Raw genomic sequence first — 17,822 nt, 5'->3', positions numbered from 1 at the left:
AATACATTCACTAACCTATCTCAACTCCAAAAAATAATAAAAATATTATAATCAGAATTTTTTTTTTATTTGTAAACTGTTGTCGGGATTTACTAAAATTGCAATATCTCAGGTCTCAGACCTGGTAGAGTGTTTATATTTTTTTTAAATACTCCTAGATACATAGGCTAACAGATAAACAAAAAAGATGTATGGCTTTTTCACATGTTTAGTTGATATTCCAAAAAGTAGAATATTATTAAGAAATTATAAATTTGCAGTTTACTTACATTTAATAAATGTGAAATAAAATAAAAATTGAAGTCTAAGAATCAATATCTTTTACAGCAATTATTAGTTCTGCTTGTTATATTTTTTCCACTTCATCCAACACTCTTCTGTTTTTCTGATACACTCTTTTTTGAAGTAGTCCATTCTGCCAGTGCTACTTGATTGCGGTGCGTCAACTGTACTGGTAATGTGCTCCAAAGGTATTATGCGCAAGTCTTCTCTTTGAGGCCAGTAAAAGCTGGCAGCAGGTCCTGGAGGGTGAAGAAAAAGAATTTCAGCATCTTCTTCTTCATAAAACACAGTTTTAACGAGTCCAAAGTACCACTTTCCATTGTAGTTTGCAGCCACATAATCGTCTAAAGATGGTTGAATGCAGACCCAATCCATAGCAGGATCAAAAGAAAACATTAGGGTAGGATTAGGACTATCAGCAGTCCTCTTTATTTCAATTTCATTTGTATTTAATGGTTTGAAATAATGGAAACTTCTAGTACTGGGAATAGTCTTGGTGGTTAAAAATCACGACACTAACTCCAATCTGAAAGCTTCAGCATTTTTTTGTCAATAAAGTGAAAGTCTATTTTTTCAATGTTAAGTCATAAACTGCAGTTGATGTCTTGATTTGATTTTCATCTGAAAGTTGAAGGCTGGCTTTTCGCAAAATTCTCTTAACAGTTTCTCCCAAGCCATCACATATTGATTTCCCGTGGCTTGTTGCAAAGAATGAATGTTCGGCTTTCATTCCAAATTCTTCATGATGGTTGGTTAGGTTTTTGAAACTATTTCTATTTTTGTATTGACCAGCACAGCCGTCAGTGAAATAATGAACTTGGTTTATTTCGGGATGATTTTCTTTCAGCCATTTCGAAATTCACAAAACAAGTGTCATGTTGTAAATCATCACTTATGAAACAATGGTTGGAAATAAAAACTTTATCATCCTTTTTCAAGTAGAGTCCAACTGGATGAATTGTGCATCCACCTCTGTTCCAGTGACAACATTGGATTTCATTTTGAATGGTGTAAGAATAAATTTTCACTGAAATCCATTACTACAATTGCTGTATTCAAAGGCGGATCTTCTTTCAGTTTTTTGAAAGTTTTAGACTGTGATTTTGTAATATATGAATGTGGGATTAGGTTTTCTACCAATTTGCTCAGTAAAGAAATAAAGCCTTCAACGCTGATTGATTGCTTAACCATTTCTGTCCTGTCAGTATTAACCCATTGGCTTATAATTATTTCTTCTTCTAAATCATAATCTTCACTCAATTTTGCAGTTAAGTATTCAATCAGGGCATCATCAGACAGACAGTTGTCACAATGGTGTAGCATACACTCACTGTTTTCAACATTACAAACCAACATCTTGATCAAATCTTTGTAACTTTCTTCAATTTTTACAGCTTCTAGTAACAATTTCATATTCTGGTGTATGCTGCATACACATACTGTATGGGTACCTGCTGACCCAGCAAGGACTTGCCACTTTGGTCTTATGCTGCAAAATTTCGAGAATCCTATTTTCCAGTTGGGACATTCGCATTTAAAACAAGAGTAAAGCTCTCTCAAGTTACTGAGAATAAGTCTTTTTTGCATATAAATATTTTTTTTAATGCTCACTTTATCTTTTGCTCTGGGTAAAACTCTTGAATTCTCATCACTTTGGTAAAAGTCTGTCACAAGTTTAACTGTGTTTTTGGAGAGTGTGTTACTGTTTTTAGGGTCAGGGATAGCTAGGATACCTTTCTCTCGTTTAAGTTTTCTTGCTTGTTTTACCATATATTTGGTCACCTGAAATTCTGTAGCAACTTTTTTCTTGCTCCAAGATTCTGGCACCAAAGTCAGAATCTGAACTTTTTGGGATCTCCCAACAGACACAAGTTTTTCTTTTAAAAGGCCCACGAGTTTATCAAAATCTTCTACTTTTTTGATAAGAATTTCTCTTGTCTTCTTTTTCGTCTTCTGACATTTCAATGTCATAATCTAGAGCTTTGGAGATTTTTTTCTTTACTTCTTTTGTTACTTTTTCAACTTTTCTTTTGTAATATGATCCCTTACTATGTGATGACAAATTATGAAGTTTAATTGAAGTTAAACTCAAATCATCTAAGGCTGCATTTGTTTGTGAAAGGGAGATATTTCTAGATTTGAATGAATCCAGTTCAATCATTAGTTCGTCATCAGATTCACTTTCAGTGATTTTAGTTTTTTCTTCACAGAAGTTTTGATATGAAGGGCATATCTTTTGTCCAGGTTTAATAAAAAAAAAAATTTCACACAAGAAAGTAGTAGCCGTGATGGAAACAAACATTTTTAAATTCAATTAAATCGATTCCAGATCTAAGTTGAATTAATTCTTTTTCTTTCTTGGTTAATTCTGACACAGATTGTAATTTTTTGGAAGGTGTATAAGTTGTCTGAAAACAGTCTGATTGTTTAAATAGTCCAATGCTAGAAGCTTGAGGATTTGCCATTTTGATTTCTGCTTACCCCATTTTAAAGTCCAAGATGAAAAATAGGTTCAACCTGTAACTAGCCTATTCACTTAGTTTTACACAATCACTGAGTCAGAGAAAATTGACTCTTGTTGATTTCCAAAATTAAAAGGTGCATCTTTACTTCAAAACTAAATAGTTTTGTTAAAAGACATTTAATGGAAATGACAGTTATATACTGTAACTGTTAAGTTTCATTTTTCACTTAATAAAATTAAAAATCACAATCACTGCACAAGAAGTTTGCACTATAGGTCTTCACTAACTCAAAGCAAGATCTAAACTGAGGCAGTGTTCAGTGGTTAGCTGTAGAGCTAGGAGCATGAACCAACATGAAAGGATCCTGTTGAGACAAGATAGATGAGTCATACAGGCTGTGTAAATATTAGTGCTTATAATGTCTCTTTTATAAATCTTTGTCATGTCTTAGTTCTGACCCCTTGCTCTATCAATAATTAATTGATTTTAGAAATAATTATAAAAAATAAGTGGATATATAAAATTTTAAACACTTCATAGTTGATACAAACATGATCAGTAGTAAATAATTTACAATTTATCTTCATAAAGGTTTTGTAAATACTTTGAAATTGAAAGTGACTTGAGTACCCTGTTTAAATGAGTATTTTTATTCTGATAACAACTTAATACAAGAAAAGTTAAAATTAAACTTTAATTTACTTTCAAACCAAATGTTTCAAATTGTGTATTCTTTTAGTTGGTCTGTAATTTTGTTACTCATAAATAAAGTTGAATATCAGTCAAACATGTGAAAAAGCCATACATCTTTTTTGTTTATCTGTTAGCCTATGTATCTAGGAGTATGTAAAAAAAATATGAACACTCAACCAGGTCTGAGACCTGAGATATTGCAATTTTAGTAAATCTTGACAGCAGTTTACAAATAAAAAAAAATTCTGATTATAATAGTTTTATTATTTTTGGGAGTAGAGATAGGTTAGTGAATGTATTTTTTCTTTATTTTGAATATATTAATTAAATATTTTGCAAAGTTTCATGGTGATATCTCAAATAGTTTTCAAGATATTAATTTTTTAAGCTACAAGTTACATTGCAAGATGCAAAATCCAAGGCCTAAAATCATGTTAAATTAAGAAAATTAAAATAATTGTAGAAAAAAAAACTATAAGAGATAGAGAAATAAAATTTGGTATTTATCAATAGGATAGCAAATGCAACAATTGTGCCAAGTTTCATCAAAATCTAAAGAGGTGGGTTTCAAATTAATTATTTATTGGGTGATTTGACATCACCATAGGCCTAAATTTCATAGGCCTTAGGCAAAGATCTTTGCTTTTCATAGGCAAAGATCATAGGCCTATATTTTCTGACAAAAAATGATTTGGTAAAATTCTAGTTAATTGACTTCTTGCTATCTCAGAAAGGGTTTAAGTTAGGAAAATGAAACTTTCAGGGATTAATCTACAGACTAAAGTATATCCTGGGAAGGTATTTTGAAGCAACTACCTCTACTCCTTCTCTCTCTAGAGGGCCTTGAACTTTGATGACCTTTGAAAATATGTGTGTTATAAAAGTGAAACCTTGCAAAATAGATCTTCTGCTTAATTAAAGTATAACAAAATTGTTTTCAGCTTCATAACTTTGCTCATTTCCATTTTATAAGGTTTTAAAGATACACAAATAGGCTACATTTCCTAAATTTTGAAAAAAAAAACATTGATCTGGCTCATAATTCTACTCAAATAGCAGGAATTGGATTTTCAGAACTAAAAGCAGAGAAAAAGCAACCAGTAACTGAAAATTAAGGTAAAATGTTGTTTTGTCAAAATTTCAATAGGTATAGACCTGTCATGTAGGCACATTTCAGGGCCCTCCAGAGGGAGAAGGAGTGGAGGTGGCTACTTCAAAATATCTTCCCAGGACATACTTTAGCCTGTAGACTCATCTCTGAAAGTTTCATTTTCCTAACCTAAACCCTTTCTGAGATAGCAAGAAGTCAACTAACTAGAATTTTACCAATGATTTTAATGAAAACCTGAGAACTCTGATCTTACCTCTTCAGTCATTTGTTTGCATACATCTGTCTTCATTCTAGCTGATCTTAATCAGTGGTCAAGAACTTTGTTAGGTTTCCATTTTATTTATCTCTTCACTGTTCTATATTGCAATGACTTCTATCACTTTCAGGATCATAAAACGGGCTTAATGTATTTTGTGGTATACCACTTTCTCATTGGGGGGGGGGGTACCACTAGGCCCTGCACTAACCTAGATTTATTTTAAAAAAATCGTTTGTGCCTACCTAATAAAACAGTATTCCAAGTTAATTGAACATCCTCTTATGCTTAATATGGCACAACAAAATATTTGCAAGAATATGAACTTCAATAAGCCAAAGCTAGGTTCTAAAGATGATCATGTGAATCATCAATATATGATTACAATTAAACCTATTGTGATAAGGACCACGCTGATACTTAGCGCTACCTGTACAAGTAAGTTCTTTCATATATGAATGTAGCGAGAGTAGTACGTATATTTTCTTACAACTTAAATGAAAATGATCCAGTATGTCTTAGAAACCTTCGAATTTATAATAGGTTAACTAATTTCTGTCAATAATGTCTCTTTACTAAGCAAAAGTAAGTCGACAAAGTAGATGTATAGATGTCAGCATAGTCAAGACGCACGCTATTTTTGTCACGTACTAAAAGACGGATGAAAAATTGCAAAAGTGAAGCCGTATGGATGCACAGTTACGCCATTTGGACGTTAATTTTTTTTTTAGGAAGTGTTAGATGAAATTCTTAGAATTCACCCACTTTTTTAAAACAATTGGTTTTAAAAATTTACATCTTATGTGCATTTTTGTTTTTTTAGACAGTTGGGCTTTGGCGCTTTTTAGCTTTTATTCGTTGTATTACCTTAAACCAGGCAGCTGGTAACTGATATCTGCACATATTATTTTGGCCATTAAAAAGCGTTACTTCAATTAATATTAGACAAATATCTCAATTTAAATAGCTTGCTTGTATAAAATAAATTAAAAAACAAAATTTTTTGTCGATAGAACATTGATAACAGTAGATTTCAAACTAGCATGCTTTTCATGTAAATCTTATTGATTTAATGCTAGAACAAAGTGTTAAAAGCAGAGTTCAAAAGACCCTGAGATTTAAATTTGCGTGTTTAGTCTGTTTTATATGTGCCCCTAAGGGTTTGTGGTTAAAGTTCTAATAAATCCGTTGCAATTAAAATGGTATGGAAATATGGAACCAAAAAATATTAAGCTATAAAAACCATCCCGTCATAAAAATAAAATAAAATAAAAAGCTGTCCACCCTCTCTAAAAAAATGATATTTGATATTTTCTGCATAATTTTTGGCCTTTGCACTTCAGACCACTATAGTGAGTGAATTAAACTTTTTATTGTCAAAAAAAAAGATTTTTAACCATCTTTTGGGATAATGCACTCTTTGTGAGAATTTGTATTGATCAAATAATTTAGCATGCCGCTTAAGTTTGTGGCATCGCTTAGTAACTATGATAGTAATGGAGAGTAGGAAATGAGGATAAAGATACAACTTGTATATTCGTAAAAGATATATTAAATATTAAATACTAGTTCTCTTAGGAATGTAACAAGAAAAACAGAACGAAGAGATAGAAATGCATAGAAGACATTTAAAAGGAGAGTTTTAAGTATAGGCAATAAAGCATTAACTAATCATTGTTTCTTTAATAGTGTTTTAATAAACAATATCATCTTTGACGAAATCTCAAAAAATTACTTATCAAAATTTAAATTTTCATAACAACGTGGCGTATCTTTCAACGCTTAAAGTTCAACATATTTAGTTTAAATTATAGAATTCAAACTTTTATAAGAAAAAGTATATTTCTCTATTTCCTCTCCAGCCATATGTATTTATTCCACGGTCGCTGTCTACCTCAATATTTCGGTTAATGTTTATAATGGCTAGTCTTCTCAGTGTGGAATCCTGTCAGTTTAGAGCTCTTTGTTAGTATATCCTCTTCTATTCATCCTAAAATATTCGAATAAACACACAAATCGTCAGAAAAATATGAACTCTAATAAGGATGTATGTAGGTATTTGCTTGATACTAAGCATATGTGTCAAAATACTCCTTAAAAGCATAAAATTATGTGTTTGTTATTTTTGTATTTAGTAGGTATATATTGGTGATTTAAATCCCAGGTTCAATTTTAATTTCATTTTTTTTAATTTTGAGATTTTCAGATATTCAATCCAAACTTTTAAATCTCGATAAGTCTGTTGAGCACAAAAATTAAATTTTTACAGATTTAGCATTAAGTAAGAGAATTGTCCTGTAAAAAAAAATTATTTATAAACAAATAATCGTGGAAATATGATTGGATGGCATAAGTGTAAAAATCCTCAGCGGTATATATAACAGTTTAGACAATTTTATGGACGACTATATGCAACCCCTATACAAAACATAACCATATTTCGTGAATGGTTGGTATTGAGAAGGTGAGAAATTCTGAAGTAATATTGCAGTTGCATTCCGTTTCTATGGTTTACTCAAGTTGTGTGAATTTCCATTTTTTACCAACATTTTATTACTAAATGTTTGAAAAAAAAATCGATGCCATTCCACTGATTCAATCTGAGAACTCAGAGAACCATCTATACCAGCTAGATAAAGAACATAGTTATTTGGCTTCTTTTATAACAATTTTTCGAAAATTACTTTTTCTTAAATGATTACTCCGACCTTGGAAGGAGTATTTCGACTCATATACTTAGTTTTAAGTATATGAACTTTTCTTAAAGTTCTAAAGAGTTTGGCCTTTATTTCACTGTTTAGGATGAACAGAGGAGGTGAAATGTCATATAATACAGAGATTTAGTTAGATGAAAATAGGCAGTAAAGTGGCCACCATTTCCTCATCAAAATCCAAACTTAATTAATAATTTTTGCACTTCTCATATATTTACTTTCTATCATACAAATCCCCTAAAAAACAACAATGTTGTAAAACCACCCCGCTTCGCAAAAAGAGCAAACCCAAAAAGACCAAAACAGACAGCCAAAAAAGATAATAATATCAATTTTTTCGCCTCAATGCTATAGCAAGACTCAAAAACAAATTTCTACAGTAAAAAGAAGTAAATATTTTACTTTTCATCTCCGTTGTGACAGCACAATCCTGAAATATTATTTCGACAGCCTAAAGTAGTTAGGATTCTAGATTTCCCTTCGTTGTTATTACAAAATGAAGATTTTCACCTCCCAGTTGGCGTTTGGGGTAATACGGACAGATTTTCTTGATAAACCTAAATTGAATTAGATACATTTTGGCAGTATGCGACATTAGTAAAATATAACAGAGACCGCACAAAGTAACTAAAACCTTAAACTTGTTTGCAATTAAATAAAAAAAAACTAGTTTTTTTAATTGAAAATAAGGAGCGACATTAAAACTTAAAACGAACAGAAATTACTCCGTATATGAAAGGGACTGTTCCCTTCTCAACGCCCCGCTCTTTACGCTAAAGTTTGAATCTTTCTCTCAATTCTACTTTATTAAACAGTAAAAAACTTTGGCGTAAAGAGCAGGGCGTTGAGAGTGGAACAGCCCCTTTCATACACGGAGTAATTTCTGTTAGTTTTAAGTTTTAATGTCGCTCCTTACTTTCATTTAAAAAAGCTTGTTTTTTTATTTAATTTCTGAACGTTTTTGAATCAATGCATGTTTTTATTTTGGCTCTCCGCAGAGGAATAATTAAAGCGAGGAAAAAAGAGCGGGAGAGGAAGCCGAGTTGCCCTCCGATTTTTGGTTAATTAAAAAGGCAACTAGAACTTTTAATTTTTTACGAATTTTTTTATAAGTAAAAGATATACGTAACTTAAGAATTAACTTACGTAACGAACTTTTATATTCTTATATTTTTGTTATGTATATAAGGGGATTTATCCCTTTGTTAATGCCTCACTCTTTACGCTAAAGCTTAAATTTTGTCCCAACTCTTTTAGAATGACCCCTGAATCAGAAAGGCCGTACAATAAATATCTGAAATTACGAAAAATATTTTAGCGTAAAGAGCGAGGTATTTAGGAGCAGATGAACCCCTCATATGCGTAATAATCTCTGTTCGTTTTAAGTTTTAATGCTGCTCCTTATTTTCAGTTGAAAAAACTTTTTCATATTTATTTTTTCATTGTTTTTTTTTTCTATAATAATGATAGAAAATCTTGCCCCCCTTCATTGAATTTCTGTTCTTCCATGACATATTCCTCCAAGGAAAGATCCTCCCACATAGCCCCTCCCCTCAACCCCCCCCCCAAAAAAAAAATAATCCCCCTGATAAACGTCTGTACACTTCTCAATAACCATTACTGTATGTAAATTATGGTGAAAGTTTGTAACTTGAAGTCACTCCCCCGGGCACTCTGGGGGAGTAAGTCATCTTAAAGACACAGTTATTATGGTTTTCGATTATGCTGAACAAAGTGACTATCTCAAAATTTTGATCCGTTGACTTCGGGAGAAAAATGAGCGTAGGAGGGGGCCTAGGTGCCCTTCAATTGTTTTGGTCACGTAAAAAGGGCACTAGAACTTTCCGTTTCCGTTAGAATGAGCCCTCTTGCAACATTCTAGGACCACTCGGTCGATACGATGACCCCTGGGAAAAAAAAAAAAAAAAAAAAAAAAAAAAAAAAAAAAAAAAAAAAAAAAAAAAAAAAAAAAAAAAAACGCACTCGTGATTGGTCTTTGGGCAAAAAATATGAAGTTCCACATTTTTTTAAATAGGAGCTTGAAACTCTCACAGTAGGGCTCTTGATACGCTAAATGCGATAGTGCGATATTCGTTAAGATTCTATTTAGGGGTTGTTTCCCCCTATTTTCCAAAATAAGACAAATTTTCTCAGGCTCGTAACTTTTGATGACTTTTGATTCTTTTGACGTATCTTTTAGTATCGAAATTCCGTTTTTTAGAGTTTCGTTTACTATTGAGCCGGGTCGCTCCTTACTACAGTTCGTTACCACGAACTGTTTGAGAAGAAACCGTCTTAATAATTAAAAACTTATTAAAAACTCAACTATTAAAAATCAATAAAAAAAAATAACTGTAGTTCCCACCCAAACCAGAGAAAGCGGCCGCAACCACACATTCACCACAAAGTCAGGACCCCCCCCCCCCACCCGGATCCGCCACTCTGCAGAGGCAACCTAAATGCCTATAGGAATCTAGCTCACGCATCCAAAGCTAACCACTGTTTGCTTCAAGTCCGTTATTAGATGAGTTTTACGACGAGATGTTGCGCTTTAAATTGGAGGTATTGGGGATAATTTGATTAAATGGTATATTGATGTTTTCAATTTCTATACTTAATGATAATTATTTCGATATCTCCGATCATTTTTTGCTCAAATTATTCAACTCTTCATTTGCCAAAGTTCTCTTACAAAAATTGCAATTAAAGAGTATTTTACGCAATTTTTTCTAAACATTGAACAATATAAAAACAAGCTTCGACGTAATGGATGGCTACCACAAAATTCTAGATTTGAAATTATGCGGGCTCAGCCCCCGGATAAAGAAAAATAAACTGTGACTATTTTTGGCTATTCAAAATCAGCGGTATTTCAATGTTTTTCCCTATAGATAATTGTTTGTGCCTTTGAATGATTAAACAAAAAAAGCAGGTTTTTCAACTGAAAGTAAGGATCAACAATAAAACCTAAACGAATAGAAATTATTACGACTTGGGGAGGATACCCCTCCACAATACCTCACTCTTCACGCTAACGCTATTAAAAATGTTCAAAGGCTATCTTATTCTAATTGAACGAACCTCGTGTTTCACTTTTTAAATAGTTCATGATAACGAACTGTAAGTAAGAAGCGACCCGGCTCAATAGTACCAGAAATTTAAAAAAACGGAATCTTGCTACCTTTTAAGAGAGGACACGTGCTTCAAATAATATCGAACAGAGAAAATGTTAAACTGATAGTGTCTATAGTCATTTTCCTTGCCAGAAAAAGGTCAGGATTATGTGGACACAAAGACTTGGGAATCTTACAGATTAATGAAACTACTCAAAAGAAAGCAGGCAACTTCAGATCATTATTAAGAATCCTGATTGAATTATCTGGATTATACTGCTTTGAAGGATCATCTGAAAAAAATAACTTGAATAAGTTGACAATTTCAAAAAAAGATCATTTCGTCGCTTAACAACATTATTTTGGAAAACACTGTGTAGAAATTGAAAGATTTGGCATTTTTCTTGAGAGAAAAACCTGTTCTTATCAGAGGATAAAACAATATGTTTTCGTAAAAATGATCATTAAAAAGAATTCTAAGAAGTTGGAGAACTTATGAAGATAATTTCTTTATTTAGGACCAGAGTTATACTAAAGCCCCTGCGAACGCTTTTAAATAAGTCTAATAAAATTTGGTTTTGCTAATCTAATCCCTAAGTTTAGGGTGAGGATCTAAAAGGTAGTGGAAGACGCTTTTCATATCTAAAGTAAGGGTTTTAGTAAAAGCCCAAGTTTGGTGGGACTTCAGTGTGCCTGCATCCAACGTCGATTGCTATGATACTTCGTAACGAAAAGCTTACTGTTTATTTTCGGTTGGCAAAACATTTCTCCTTACACGATTTACATTGTAAATCTGACTCTAGTACATGCCTTACGGCTGAAATAAAACCATAAAATTCATTTTGGATGATCTTCTGTGTCTAAGAGCTACTAACAGTAAAATTCATATTTTGCTGTCTGATTTTTTATGGCACTTGGTATTAACCAAGTGACATATAGCAATCGCAAATTCTGTCGGTCTGTCGGTCCCGGTTTTGCTACTTTAGGCAATTCCAGGTAAGCTAGGACGATGAAATTTGGCAAGCGTATCAGGGACCGGACCAGATTAAATTAGAAATAGTTTTATTTTATAACGATTTTAGCAAATCGTTTTCCCGATTTGACCATCTGGGGGGGGGGGGAGTGGGGGGCCGGTTAATTCGGAAAAAATAGAAAAAATCAAGTATTTTTAACTTATGAGCGAGTGATGGGATCTTAATGAATTTGATTTTAAATCCCGACCGGATCTGATGACATTGGGGGGGAGTCGGAGGGGGGGAACCTAAAATCTTGGAAAACACTTAGAGTGGAGGGATCGGGATGAAACTTGATGGGAAGAATAGGAACAAGTCCCAGATACATGATTGACATAATCGGAACGGATCCGCTCTCTTTGGGGTAGTCGGGGGGGGGGGTTAATTGTGAAAAATTAGAAAAAATGAGGTATTTTTAACTTACGAACGGATGATCGGATCTCAATGACATTTGATATTTAGAAGGATATCGTGTCTCAAAGCTCTTATTTTAAATCCTGACCGGATCTGGTGACATTGGGGGAAGTTTGGGGTGGGGGAACCTAAAATCATGGAAAACGCTTAGATTGGAGGGATCGGGATGAATCTTGGTGGGAAAAATAAGCAGAAGTCTTACATACGGGATTTACATAATTGAAACGGATCTGCTCTATTGGGAGGGGGGGTTAATTCTGAAAAATAAGAAAAAATGACGTATTTTTAACTTACGAAGGAGTGATCGGATCTTCATGAAACTTCATATTTAGAAGGACCTCGTAACTCAGATCTTTTATTTTAAATCTCAACCGGATCAAGCGTAATTGGGGGGGGGCAGTTGGGGGGGACCGGAAATCTTAGAAAATACTTAAAGCGGTGAGATCAGGATGAAACGGGATGGGAAGAATAGAAACCTGTCTCAGATACGTGACTGACATAACAGGACCGGATCGGCTCTCTTTGGTGGAATTTGGGGGGGGGGGGTAATTTTGAAAATTGAGGTATTTGTAACTTACGAAAGGGTGACCAGATCTTAATGAAATTTGATATTTAGAAGGATCTTGTGCTTTAAAGTTCTAATTTTAAATTCCGACCAGATCCTGTGACATTGGGGGGATTTGGAGGGGGAAACCAGAATTCTTGGAAAACGTGAAAATTGGGGTATTTTTTTCTTACGAATAGATGATCATGTCTCAGAGCTCTTATTTCAAATCCCGACCAGGTCTTTTGACATTGGGGGGGAGCTGGAGGGGAAATCTTAGAAAAACACTCGGAGTGGAGGAATCGGGATGAAGCTTGGTGGATAGAATAAACAAATGTTCTTGATACGTGATTGACAGAATCGTACTGGATTCGCTCTCTTTGGGGGAGCTGGGGGGAGGGGTTCAGTGATTTGGCGAGTTTGGTGCTTCTGGACGTGCTAGGATGATGAAAATTGGTAGTCGTGTCAGGGAGCTGCACAATTTGACTTGATAAAGTCGTTTTCCCAGATTCGACCATTTGAGGGGCTAAAGGGAGAGGAAAAATTTGAAAAAACTAGGTATTTATAACTTACGAGTGGGTGATCGGATCTTAATGAATTTTGATATTTAGAAGGACCTTGTGACTCAGAGCTCTTATTTTAAATCCTGACCGGCATTAAGCCTCTTAGTTTCCTTTTTAAATCCATCTATTGATTCATAGAATTTTGTTAGAGCTCACACCATATGATCTCTTGGCTCTTAGCTCTTCTCGCCTCGTCACAAGTGCCATATGAGCTCTTAGCTCTTGTTTTTTTTAAGGATAGGTTTTATATTCCGTAGAAAGTGTACTCCAGGAGAAATTTCCTATTTGTCTTGAATATTCTGATGTAAGGATGAATATTGAATATTGAATATTCTGATCTAAGGTCTATATTAGCTCTTTCTGTGCGGGGAGGGATTGCAAAACTATAAGCCCTTTTTACAATTAGGGTTAAGTGTTTCTTGGGGTTAAACAATCATTAATTTAGTTTCGGCGCAGGAGTCCATTTTACAGCCAAAACGTGAAGGTATATGGGTACGCATCTTTTCAAAAACTAAAAACGGATGACTCTTGAAAAATGTATCTGGTATATAAGAATATTTTCTTATAAGGAGAAATTTGCTTATGTATCTTGTGTGAGAATGTTGCCATTTTTCTAATACATCTGACAACCACTGTTATTTATTTGTTTACCTTTTGTAGTAACATAACACATTACCCTTATTTTAATGATTCAATTATTGAATCTAAGAAATTTGTGTTTGATTGGTTTTTAGACCCAATAACACTTATTTGTAGATACGATTCTAAAAATTATAAATGAGACTCAGTATATTTCTAAATATAAAATGAAATTTTAATCTGTGGCGAAATAGAGATCTCCAGTAATTATTTTTTATTTCGTTATATGAAAATTCACTGAATCGTAAATTTAAGTCTCTTTTGAAAGAAATTGCAGCACTTTGGTTTTTAGAATGGCTAATCTTATAATTAATAGAAAGGTTTAGATTGTGGATATCTTTTCTTTGATCCATCCTAGTAGTTGGTGATAAGCAACTTTTGTAATGCTTTCTTATTGCCTGTTATAGATTTAGTATATATTTTGATTGTAACTTGTATATGAAAATTAACCTACGGGAACAATCTCATTCGTTAGTGCGTTTTCTACTATTGTTTTTTGTTAGAGTGATTTAAGTCTTATGGTATTGATTTTAATCAAATTTTTGTCTATTTACGTAAGATCGGGTTCAGTGTAACTCAAGGGCGCATCCATGATTTTTTTTAAGGGAGTAGGGTTACAAAAAACTCCAAAAATGCATCAAGACCTTTTTTACATGCATTTTTGTTACGTTTTTACAGGTCGAGCAAAAATTTCACAGGGGCGAGTCAGACTTTGGAATCAGCAGGTGTAACTCATCTGTCGTTAAGAATAAGGGTGCAACTACGGAAAACGTCTTTATATCCGTTTTGCAAACAAAGCGGATATTTTCAGCTGATTTGCATATTGAGGAGGCTTTTTCTCCCTCTCACTCATAAAACCTTCCCTAACTGTGTAATTGCTTGCAGTCTGGAATATGAGGGTCTATATGTTGGTATTATGTGATCAAAATTATTGCTTTTTTTCAACTAAGTCTTCTTTTTTGAAATAACTATCTTATCTTTTGTCAATAATAAAGACAGATTATTCTTATAAAAAAATTGTTTTAGAAATTAGTTTTCGAAACCTTCTTTTTCTTCGTGGAACGCCCTATAACTTCTAATAATATAAACAGTGAGGATTTGACTTATAGATTGTGGAAGCTCATTCTTTTGTTGCTTGATTTTTAAAGGGGTTGATTAGTGTATGCGATATGATGAGAAATTTGGGGGAAGGACTGTTTTCAAGCGAGTCCGCTGGGATCGCGGATAAAGTGAGGGAATCTATATATTTGGCAGATGTTTCCAGCCAATCGCTAAATTTGATCAAGAATAATACCGATCTTTGAAAAGGTGTGTGTTTCCGGGGAGCCAAGTATTTTTCTTTTATCCTTATTATAATCAAAAAAAAAGAAAAAAGAAGAAAAAGAAAGAAAAAAGGTCTATGAGTCTACTACTCTTTAGGTGTCCCCCCGAGGCCACTCAGCGTCTTCCCAGGTGGCGATAATGGAACGCCCTACAGATGTGTGGGGTACCTCCATAGGACGAAGGGGGACCTTGTCCCTGGGGGTCCATAAGAGAAACTGGGACACCCTCGCCCGGGGCCATAAATGCAGGTAGAAGAGGAAAAAGGCTCTTCAAATGTACGCTCAACAATGTCTAGTGGCATGTTCTTACGTCCCATGATTTACAAACCTTATTCCAGTAATGGGTTAGAATGCACGATGACGCAGAGCACCTTCGTGGAAGGATCCTCTATATTAGGACAACTATGGCAGGACGCAAGATCCATATTTATGGATTAACTCCTCTGCAAAGGGCTGCCTCAACCCTTTCGGGGTACCTGCAAGACTGGGGACCTTGCGGAAACACCTCTTCTGAAAAACCTCTTCTTTGCTAATTTTTCTACTATGGATTATCTCGCCACAGTAGCATAGATATTGGTAGGCATGAATATAGTGAGTATGCCCTAGTATCTTGTATTGATCCTGCCATTCTCGGTTTACATAACATAATAAGGTTTGCTGTCTTACCATAACGTGAAAACCATGTTAACTTATGGGCCATTTTATGACCAAACACTGTATTTGTTATAATTAGATTGTTATGCCTACAAAACTGGTACTTGTAGCTCGGCATTACGTATGAAACAAAGAGGAAAAGAAAACGATAAATAAAAAGTAAAACCAAATAGATGAGAAAAGTAATGTTATCCAGTGGTACAATATAATGTGAAAATAAGCAGATATTTCGACAAAGATCTCGGCCAAGTTGTTCTCAGTGCTAAGAAAAAAAAAAAATCTAACCTATTGAAGTAAACTTCACAAGAGACAAATGCACACTGAATCAAACAAAACAGAATAAATGGAAGACCATTTACCAATTGGATTGTGCAAGGATTCTTTGCTTAGCAATAGATTTAGCTTCTTTAGACACTACCCTCGTTTCTCTTGGCTATTTCATCTTATTTTTCATTTACTATTTGTTTTTCTTTTTTTCATACGTGATGTACAGCCAGTGTGGCCTTAGAATGTATTTAAGTTCGTACATTATGCTTTTTCAATTCAGTTTTGTGCTATACCCGTTCTGGTGCTGTAATAGCTGATCGTCAATAAGAATAATAGATCATGTTAAAGTGTCAGTTGATTTTTTTTTCAGTTTTCTATTGTATTTGACTAAAATTTTTGACGATTCATGTTTCAGTCTAGATAAAAAGTATTTTTTTCATATTGTTAATTTTCTTTGGAGTGCTAAGTTTTACAGGTTTTTGTCTTTAACAGCTGATGAGGTTTAAGCAAATGGAACTTTATGTTGATTCAAAACTATTATTTCAGGTGGTAGTAGTTTGTATTTCACCCTGCGCTTTTCAATTGTGTCTTGTTGAGATACACCCGTTTTGGTTCTAGAATAAGTAGTTGTTTCATCTTTTAATTTAACTTAATAATGATATCTTAACATTGGATTAAGTTAAAGAGACAATTTTAGGTCAAGTTAAAATACCAGTTAAGTCTTTCTCTTCAGTTTCCAATTATCATTTGACGAAGTTTCTAGCCAATACATTTTTTCAGAATGTTCTTTTTGCAGTGTTCAACTCTAGAGTCTTTTACCTTCAACAGCTGACGAGGTCAAGTTTACGGAGTTTGTGCATTCAGAAGCTCTCAGAATCATCGTCGCTTTATCGTCAGCTAAAGGCACGCATTCTAGCAACTGGGCCGATCACAGTCGCGGATTACATGAAAGAAGTGCTGACAAATCCGACTGATGGGTATTATATAAATAATGATGTTTTTGGAAAGAATGGGGACTTCATTACATCTCCAGAGATAAGTCAGCTTTTTGGTGAGGTAAGAAACGCAGAGTTTTAGTTAGTTACTGAATGATTGTCTCACTTCAACCATAAATTTTTATATCCTCAAGTAGCCTGTATATCAGTCATGTTCAAGGTTGTCATCAATGGTAAAATATCACCAAATTAGGTGTTTTTTTTTCATTTTGGGGCTTTATTATATTTTGTTCTATATTGGATGTTTTTTTTAGATTTTCTTTTCTAATCGTTTGATTTTTTCCTATCAAAAGAAGCTTTTTTTCTTAGATTTTAAAATGACCATTCAGTCTTTAATTTTTTTTTGTTAATGGTCATGTCAATCTACAAATTATCAAAATGTTGTGCACCCAGCTGAGGTTTTTTCACATTTTTTTTTCTACCTACGTCTTCAACTTATTTGTTTCATCAACTCTTAGAAGTTACTGAATGTTCTGTTTTCGTGCCATGATTCATTTTTAGAGCAGCAAAACAAGTTCAATAATATATAATTTATGAAGAGATTGGTAGTTATTCACTATTGCTCTTTTTCAAAAGAAAATAGATGTTTTCTGAAAACTGAAAATAAGTGTTTCTACTAAGCTGAACCTACTAACAGACTATATGAAAACTAACAGGAAAAATTGGAGGACATGTAATTTTGTCACCCCTAGTTTTCCGATCCGTAGGGTAAGAATACATTTATTCTGTATGTATGGACATCTTCTATGGGAAGGTTGGGCATGCCCTTTTTGAGGT

At 33.7% G+C, this 17,822-nt stretch overlaps 2 protein-coding genes across 7 annotated transcripts in view; one reads left to right on the top strand and one right to left on the bottom strand.

Moving 5' to 3' along the window:
- The window catches only part of LOC136032221 (ero1-like protein), a 58,857-nt gene extending 47,895 nt beyond the window's left edge, over nt 1-10,962 (bottom strand). For 2 of the 4 annotated variants that reach the window (XM_065712461.1, XM_065712438.1), the window contains exon 1: nt 5,053-5,199. The gene's annotated coding sequence lies outside the window, so the exon portion shown is untranslated. Of the gene's footprint in view, nt 1-5,052; nt 5,200-5,297; nt 5,443-10,702 lie in introns of those variants that run through there. The other 2 variants (XM_065712452.1, XM_065712445.1) reach the window with 2 other exon arrangements.
- LOC136032239 (protein arginine methyltransferase NDUFAF7, mitochondrial-like) overlaps nt 5,209-17,822 on the top strand; it is a 95,513-nt gene continuing 82,899 nt past the window's right edge. For all 3 annotated transcript variants that reach the window (XM_065712481.1, XM_065712475.1, XM_065712490.1), the window contains exons 1-2: nt 5,209-5,245; nt 16,847-17,106. In XM_065712481.1, coding sequence (XP_065568553.1) covers nt 5,245; nt 16,847-17,106 — 261 coding nt within the window. In that variant the 5' untranslated portion in view covers nt 5,209-5,244. The remainder of the gene's footprint in view (nt 5,246-16,846; nt 17,107-17,822) is intronic.

The sequence above is a fragment of the Artemia franciscana genome, chromosome 1 (genome assembly GCF_032884065.1).
Source record: "Artemia franciscana chromosome 1, ASM3288406v1, whole genome shotgun sequence".
Lineage (NCBI taxonomy): Eukaryota > Metazoa > Arthropoda > Branchiopoda > Anostraca > Artemiidae > Artemia > Artemia franciscana.
The sequence above is the reverse complement of the archived record's forward strand: the minus strand, read 5'-3'. Positions and strand labels throughout refer to the sequence as shown.